The sequence below is a fragment of the Daphnia carinata genome, chromosome 6 (genome assembly GCF_022539665.2).
Source record: "Daphnia carinata strain CSIRO-1 chromosome 6, CSIRO_AGI_Dcar_HiC_V3, whole genome shotgun sequence".
NCBI classification, from domain to species: Eukaryota; Metazoa; Arthropoda; class Branchiopoda; order Diplostraca; family Daphniidae; genus Daphnia; species Daphnia carinata.
The window spans coordinates 2795979-2804533 of NC_081336.1; the positions used below are offsets into that span (position 1 = coordinate 2795979).

The window sequence follows — 8555 nt, forward strand, 5'->3', positions numbered from 1 at the left end:
TGACGCATTTTACAAAGACTTTGTTGCGCACTAAAAAAGAAATCTACCACTGCGCAAGCGTGTCGTCTTTGACATGACGTATTTCCTGTTTCGCTATGAAGTGTTTAATTGGTGCGTGGGAATAGACGGTAAACACATGCAACAGGTTATTTTGGTATGCTACCGCAATCGTTTTTCATCTTGTTGTAATAGGCGTCTTCACCTTGTTCAGGTATTTCTTAGGACACTAGATCTCTGCCGCGCATGCGAGAACAACGTCACCCTCTTCACAGCTCCATTACCCCATAAAGCAAAGAAGAAAATACAACCTAGATTTAGTCTAGTCTATACGGCCACGAGTCAACAAACTGACGGATCAGCAATGAACGAAACGAGTTGGCAAAGTGAATTCGATTTCCCCGTTGTATTGCAGAATATCACATACATCCAAGAGTTATTCCAAGCTTCGCTCGTCGTCGTTGGAACGTTGCTGAACAGTACCATCGTTTTCGTAGTGAGTTTCTCTCGTCAGTTGCGCTACCCCCGTCACCTTTTCTGGGCTGCCATTTCTTTTATGGAATGCATATTTCTAATTCAATGCGCCCTCGAGTTGACTGTTATGGTGAACCACAATTATCTGGCTTGCCGATTCTATGTTATACTCGCATCGGCCGATTATTCCATCTTGTTGCTCTTGTTATCGTTGGCTGCGTTCGACCGTTATCTGGCAATCGTTCGCTATGAATGGTACAAGAAACGCGTTACTAATCGAGCTGTTCTGTTCGTTATCTTGGCAACTTCGATGCTCACTTTCGTCGTAATTACAAGTCCCTTTTGGACGGGATACAAATCGATTTATAGTTGCACACTTAATTTAACTCAAGTGCACTGGGTTTTGGCGTGGAATTTGTTCTTGGGCATCGTCTGCGTTGTGCTTCATTACAGGATCTTTAAGGAATCGAAGACCCTCATTCAAGAATATGTGCCAAACTATCGACGAGCGTCAATCACCTTCAGATTTGTCAATTCATCTATGCGTCCATCGCACGCCCCTTCTGGTAATTCATGTTCCAGCGATTCATTTTTCTATTTTATGATCAGAATTTCAAATCAATACCAGTTGAATAACGTTCTTTAACTATTAGAATTATTAATTAAATTGCCTTCTGTTATGTAGAGGAGCAAGCTGATGCGTCGTCTGGAACCCAGAAGATTTTCGCCGTATTTCCGAAAATTCCTTCCATACAATCTGGAGACGCTGCAATCAAGTCTTACGTGGATCATATCGATAATGAATGTTTCTCCTGGATACCAAATCGTTCAAAAGTCAACCGTCTAGAAGTACGTGCAGCTCTCAACATGTCTGTTAACATATTGCCATTCTGGATTTGTACATTTCCCGTTTCGTGCAATGTTATGTCTCTCTACTGGTGCATCAGGCTCAAATATCAGTGTGATTTCATTGACAATTCATGGCAATATTTATGGAATTTATTCATGCTTCATAGCGTTTATAATCCTGTGATGTACATGGCCACCAGCTATGAATTCCGACGGGCGCTTGCCCACATTACGAAGAAATTAATGAACATTCTTCGCGTTCACAGACATTAGAGTCCTATTTAACGTTCCGAAATGAGTCCTATTCATATGTATGTGTTTAAGTAAAATGCTCAATAAATCTATCTCCAGTACATCTCAACCTACACGATAAAGACGTATACGTGTATAAAATCTGGTTACCAAAATCCGCTTTCTGTTCTTTTGGTCTTCGTTTCCAAAAACGGATCAATGTCGTAATGGAATCATTGATATTCATAATACTTAGTACTTTTTCAGAGTAGGCTAACGCCTACTTGATACTGAGATGAGAAGTACGGAACGTAGAGTGTCTTGGACAACTTTATTCTTATTCCATGTTTTCAATTATTTCGTGACATGCACATGCAATGAGACCCTTCTTCGTCTAAAGCTTATTTACTTGTTTGGTAAATGCATTGATCTACTTGGATAGCCCGCCACTGCACCACAACTTTGGCGAACGATTTTATCGATCCAGTCGAATGTTGAGATAATAAAAAAATTAGACATTTTTATGGACGCAACAGATGATGTGCAAGAGCGACAATAAAGATAGCGGATCTCAGTAGGTTATTTGAAATTCTATTTGCATAAGATACTATTACGAAAAACAGAGCATTTATCTTTTTGTATCCCCAGGTTTTTTTGGTGAGGTGGGCGTATTTTGAAAAATGCATACCCTAACCCCACGATTTTTACGAAAGCCATTTGACAATACGAGAAAACGATGTCATTTGAAAGGAGGGGTTACGTAAATCAGGTGGCAAAATTATGGCACAATAGTTACATCACCCTTCCTCTGACGGGAAGTTGTAGTAAGGGTAACCTTCAGGTGAGAACGACTAAAGCGAATTCAGTTGAAAACGTGACGCGTGTAAGGTTGTACGGTTTGCTACGTCCAAGTAATTTTGTCAAAGTAATTAAGATCGCTAGAAAAACGAGTGATTGTGAGGTAACGAAGAAAAGCACGGTTTACACACCATTCCACCACTAGAAGGTAATAAATCAGAGTCTCTAATTACCGTGAACAGCAGTTGAGTTGAATTAAACAGGGCGTGGTAAAAGTGTCAAGATTTATGGTCTTAATATTGCGTGTTTAAAGAATTTGTAACTTACGTTTCACGTTGCTGCAGATTTTGTGTAGAAAGCCAATAGCATTTTATTAGTGAATAATACGCAAATAACGCTTGTTAACACGAATAACAGTTAACCATAATTTATCAATCGGTCCATTGCTCGTAAAATTTCAAAGATACAAATTTTCTGACTGACTTTCACCCGGAAAGTATTACAGTTAACATCAAATAATCTAGAACAAATTCTATTAAAAGTATTGTTCAAAAAAGTCGAAATCTCAGGTTCTGTTTACAAACTGCCAGCCGTGAGCTAGTTGGGGTAGCTTGATTGCCGATGTTCGGGATAAATAGCTTCTCCTTCGTACTTGACGTCAGCAAAATATCCGTTTTCATTAGCTACGTAGGAAACGATTTGTGTTCGTCCGTCCGGCAGGGCAACAACGTACGATCCCGTTACAGATTCCTCATCAGCCGTTTCGTGATGGCCAAAGCTGCTGTGGGTTTCAGCATCTTTGATGGTGTAGCCGAAGGTGTAGGGCATAATAGGCTATCACGCATATATGCAACAATGAGTCAGAATTGAATTGCTATTAAATCTTTGAGTATCAACCTCATCGTCGTAAGCAGGGTAATCTGGTACGTTCGAATAGCGGGAATCCGATTGGGCGGAAGCTCCGATTGCGAAGGCAAGAACGACAATAAACAACTAAATATCAATAAACATGTAGGATATGTCAGATGGGCGATTTGTAAGTCTTTACAAACAGGCATCTTGAAATCCGTAGTGAATATATGTAAAGCGGATTGTTACCTGATGCATTGCAGTGCGTACAAAGGAGGTAGAGGAACTGACCATGTAGCTAATCATAATGCCTTTTTATATGTTCCTGGAATTCCTGGCTGCTGGAGGATGATAACCAACTGAATTTCTTTAGCATGACAGCAGGTAACAAGCGAATCTGCTGGAAAGTTTTGTCTGTTTTCTCTTCACGTCCAACAATTTCAAGTTTTCAAAATGTCAGTTTTGTTCCCTTTAGCATTAGCTTTCAATTTTAATTGAAACGTAACATTTTTGCAAAGGGGGAAAACTCGTTCGTTAATTGAATAAAAGAGACCGCAAAAAACGGGATAGTGGTAAATCCATCAATTAGTTCAATTATTTGTCAATCCCCTATAAAAAAAAATGGGTCGTTTTCATGGTAGAAGCTGGTGAAAATGTTGGATCACGTTATTTTCTGACAGTTATCTAGCTTTCGTGACTCGTCTGGAATGCAGTTTCATGATTTATGCTGCGAGCCCATTTCGCACGTTGTCTTCAATGACCTTCTTTCTCCGCCAACCGTGTGCGTTGCTTGCCATTATTTCCCCCTTTCTAATAAATTCTTCTTATTTCTGTGTTTGTCAGAATTTCATTTCAGGTAACAGCTCGTTTTTTCCATGAAAAGTGGCCTTATTTTTCCTTGTGAACAATCTGATTTAGTGGTGCATCAGCCAAGTAGAAAGGGCAGCAAAGAGGATTCGCAAGGCCATTGAAACATCTACCTCCGTAAAGTCTACCTACCTACGTAAAGAATCCCAAGCGTACCGATTGTAAGTCTCTCCTGTCACATGATAAGTCCATGTTTGATGCAGATATCCGTTTCGGAAGGGCGTTGGATCTCATGGCAGTTTCCGTGCTAACGGAAGTGCAAGTACCGCGTAACTCAGGAAATTTGAAAGAAACCAAAGAGCTGGCCACGGTTGACCTTTATTGTAGTTTGTCCATCACCGATAGTCATCCGGTCAATATGTTTCCACCATTTCTCACGTCCGATTGAATAGACTGACGTCTTACGCAGTCCATTCATTTTTGCGCTCACAACAATTGCATTGGCTCTGCAGTATATTTCACTATCACGGTACGTTTACAACACCCACGCTGCGCTGGTTGTTGAATGAATGAGACTGTGTAGCTATCGCGTTAAGCTTTAATTGTGCAGTTTCCTCTGCGTCATTCTCTTGTTTCGAACAGGTTACATGAATGAACGGAATTTCGGATGAAATTGACAGTATTCATAGTAAAAAGTTTCACTCTGCTAGCAGAATGTTCTAAAAGCCTTTGTTGCGCAAGAGAATGTGTATTTAGATGGAAAATGCCGAACAGGAATCATCGGAGATTCGTGAATAATCATGCTCTCTCCTAGAGAAATTTTTCTTGCTCGATGTTCACGAAGCTCATGTTAGAATGTAGCGTGATTAGATCCAAGATCCTTTTTCTGTATGAATGTAGCTGAGCGCTGGAAACCATTTATTTGCATTGTGCAAATGTTCATCTGCCGGCTGATTTAATTTATTTTTCTTACAGGTAATCCATTTCTAAACTGGATGTTTAATGAGCCCGTTATGGAAGTTGTTTGTTGAACTTCTTTTGCATATCAAACGGAGAGACTAGTTGGGTTGTTAGAGCTTAGTCTATTTTTCTTTGGGGCAAATTTCTTTATTGGTCCATTAACGTTGCATGTATCTGACTATGGCGTGAGCTAAAAGAAAAGCTCATGGAAAATTTGAAGCGAGGCAATTTTTAGATGCGAAAGGAAAAGTTCCTGTTTAAGAAATGGCAAGAAACATCTGTTAATACAACCTTTGGGCCTTACGGTAGTCGTGAAAAATCAGAATGGATTCTGAGAATAGCCTGGGTCTGAAGATGCCTTCAAGGACTTTTAAAAAATACACAGAGTAAAAAGTTGAAATGTAGCCTGGTGTTTTCAGGTGTCATATCAAGCCATCGTTTATCTATAACTGCTCTATATTTATTTTTTTGTTCGTAATAACCTTTGCATCTATCAAGGGGGAGTGATTCATGGAATAAATTCATACTAGAGAACTACAACGCCCACCATCAAACATGAGAACTTCAGCTGCTACGTGTCTAAATCAATAAGAGACAAACGTCAGAAAAAGGAATGAGAACGCATAACAATGTCGCTTTGATAGTTTAACGTACCAAGCATTGGTAGGAGATTTACCACTACGTCTCCAAAGAAACGATTCATTGTGTTTGTCGTCCTTATCACGTTAAACGCATCTCGAAGAAGGGTATCCGAAAAAAGAAACTCGCAAGGAAATTGGCCTTCCGTTATCTTTGTTCCATCAACTATTCCGTCTGGTTGCTACACACTCCCCATTCGCCCGATTCTTTCAGTTACGTCCGTTCGAAGTGGCATACTATATAGTGATTCCTCTTTTCAATCATCTTGCGCAAGTAGCGGTAAGTCTTTGAATGTAGTTAGTTACAATTATTGATTTGTTGAATCATTCATATGAAATTTTCAAGTAATTTTTCTACTCGACAAATACCCGCCCTTCATTCGTGTTTTTTTTTCAATTATGGAAATTTGTTTCGTCGAAGTTTATTTGTACCCAGTACCCAATCATGGCGAAATGTCAACAAAAGCAGCCGCGAGACATTTTTCTTTTTTTTTTCAATCGAAGAAATGACCTCGCAATTTAATATCGATCTTTATGTGTAGATAACCATCTTAAGTGAATAGTTCAGTAGGACAATGAAAAATATCGATTTCTCCATATTAACTTCAAACCTAACTTAGATACGATTACGAAGTTGAATTTTAACGTTTTGATTCAGCAATTGGATCAAATAGAATGACGGTAAATGCGTAATGTAGTCTATTTCAGTGAACGTCTTAAGATCAAGGCCACAAACACGCCATTAAAATACGATACGTTTAGTAGATTTGTCTTTTTCGGCCGCCAGATTTGAAATCTTGTTCATCCTGTGTTTCAGAGAGACCCGACGTAATGCAGTCCAACGTACGTAAACAACAGATCACGTGCTCAGCTTATGGGGTATGCAAATTCACGTTGGAAACGTCGCTAGTGTACGGTCGTCCGACCGTATTTCGTTGCATAACAACTAACCTTCTAGCGTTCAAACGTTCACAGTGCGTCAACCGTGCACTGTAGTAACCTGAACAAAAGAATAAAAGGAAATTCTCTATTTGGCAGTAAAAAATGCAAAAGAGCTCAGGCGATGTATAGTATCAAAGTTTGTTGTCAACCCGAAATGTGAGAATGGCAATGATACGAAGACGGCCATACACGTCGGGCGTGAATACTTAGCTGCCGGCAGTCGCTCCAAGGCAACCAGTTGCCAAGGTTGTCCCGCCAGTGCACAAGAGTGTGTTAGGCCTTTAAAGCGCATTAGTGTCCATTCGTTGTCTGTTAGAATCGCAAACAACAACGCTATCTGTAGCGTTCTTTTCAGTTTTGTTGAGTGAACAAAACAAAATGTCTGAAGAAGAGTTTAATTTTTCTGAAACTGTTTACGGTCTGGGTGTAGATCTTATTAGCGCATTGCAGTCCACGTAAGATCTCGTTGAATTCTTCAGTTTGAATAATGTGTGCTGTAAATTTATTTTTTTCAAACAGGTTTCCGGAAGGCGAAACTTTTTTCATCGACGTGTCGTTAGTTTTCGATCCAAAGTACGTGTTCACTATTTACTTTCCGTTGCTCTTCGCCTTTCATTGGGTAGTCGGTGTTCAAGTATTAGGAACAATTATCGTCGTCGAGTGGACCAATCAAATATTGAAATGGTAACTGTTTGTTTTTTCTGCACAAACAGTTAACTTTGGCAACATTGACAATTACGAATTACAGGCTAATGCATGGAGAACGTCCTTATTGGTGGGTTCACGAAATGGAAGAAGCACATAAAGCGGATGCGCATCCTCACAAAATAGCGGAAATTCATCAGTATAGCTCGACATGTGAAACTGGTCCAGGTATGCCATCGGGACACTCGATGGCCATGTCTGCCGCCTGGTACGTAATCATCCACGCTGTTGTGGAGCACGTTGTAGACCCTTCCAACATGAGGTATAAAATTTCATAATTTTAAATCGAATTAGTCACATTTTTATTGTTGGCTATTGGAATCTGATAGTGCCAAATTGAAAATGGAAAGTAAACAGCTCCTGTGGGGTATTTACATCATCATTCAAGGATTGGTGATTTTCTCGAGATTATACATCGCAGCTCATTTTCCCCATCAATGCCTCCTGGGTTTAGTCCTTGGTAAATTAACCATGTAATTCAATTTTCTCCGGGACCTAAACCTACTTAACCTGAGGGCACAGGCATTTGTATGGCAAAGCTAGCATTTGGCTCTACAGAATGGATGAATTTCGGTCGTTTGCGGTGGTTTTTAGTGTCGTCCATCATCATGGCCAGTGCCCTGGGGACGTATTCATTCCTCTTGTTGACTGGAAGAGATCCTGCCTGGTCAATCAGTGAGGCTTTGAAATGGTGTGATAAAGCGGAAAACATTCATATCGATACAATGCCATTTTATAGTTTGATGAGATATAGCGGAGCTGCATTCGGCCTTGGTCTCGGTTTGACTTCCCGGTAATAATGCATTGGCCTTGGTGGTTATGTATTCAGTGATAATTGTTATCTATTTTTTAACAGATTCTTTAAGGCAACGGAGCAAAGAATGAACTTCACGAAGCTTCAAACGTTTGCAAACGTTGTGGTGGGCCTTGCGTTGGGTTACGCAGCCGAAATGGCTCATGTGGCCATACCTAAAACGAATGAAACATTATTTTACTGCCTTGAATTCCTTTTGAACATAGCCTTCCCTTACGCCGTCATTGCTCTGGCACCGTACACGGTAATGGCGTTCAGTGGCCGTAAAGAGAAATCCGCTTAAAGCACCTTTAACAGATTGTGCGTAAAGAAAAATTTGTCTCTCCCAGTAATTTAGTACAAATGATCATGTGGTTTAGGAACTAATTGTCATTCCAAAAGAGGTTTGGTATTCAACGCTGTAGTCGAATGTATGGTATGCCTTGACTGGTAATTAGTACTCAGTTTAAAATAAAAGATTTTTTAAAACGAATGAAAGTCTTAAAAGAAGT

At 39.9% G+C, this 8555-nt stretch overlaps 2 protein-coding genes and 1 pseudogene across 2 annotated transcripts; 2 read left to right on the forward strand and 1 right to left on the reverse strand.

Annotated features, from left to right (window-relative positions):
- The first annotated feature begins 353 nt into the window (after positions 1-353).
- On the forward strand, positions 354-1676 carry LOC130690317 (uncharacterized; annotated as a pseudogene).
- Positions 1677-2916: 1240 nt separating this feature from the next.
- Positions 2917-3567, reverse strand: LOC130690351 (pro-resilin-like). Its single transcript, XM_057513372.2, has 3 exons — positions 3448-3567; positions 3247-3342; positions 2917-3183 (listed from the first exon to the last, which is right to left on the reverse strand). The coding sequence occupies exons 1-3, from the start codon at positions 3502-3504 to the stop codon at positions 2947-2949; spliced, it is 390 nt and encodes a 129-aa protein (XP_057369355.1). The 5' UTR covers positions 3505-3567; the 3' UTR covers positions 2917-2946.
- Positions 3568-6770: 3203 nt separating this feature from the next.
- LOC130690318 (glucose-6-phosphatase 2-like) lies at positions 6771-8430 on the forward strand. Its single transcript, XM_057513328.2, has 6 exons — positions 6771-7000; positions 7065-7229; positions 7294-7512; positions 7580-7710; positions 7773-8043; positions 8107-8430. The coding sequence occupies exons 1-6, from the start codon at positions 6924-6926 to the stop codon at positions 8345-8347; spliced, it is 1104 nt and encodes a 367-aa protein (XP_057369311.1). The 5' UTR covers positions 6771-6923; the 3' UTR covers positions 8348-8430.
- Positions 8431-8555: the final 125 nt, after the last annotated feature.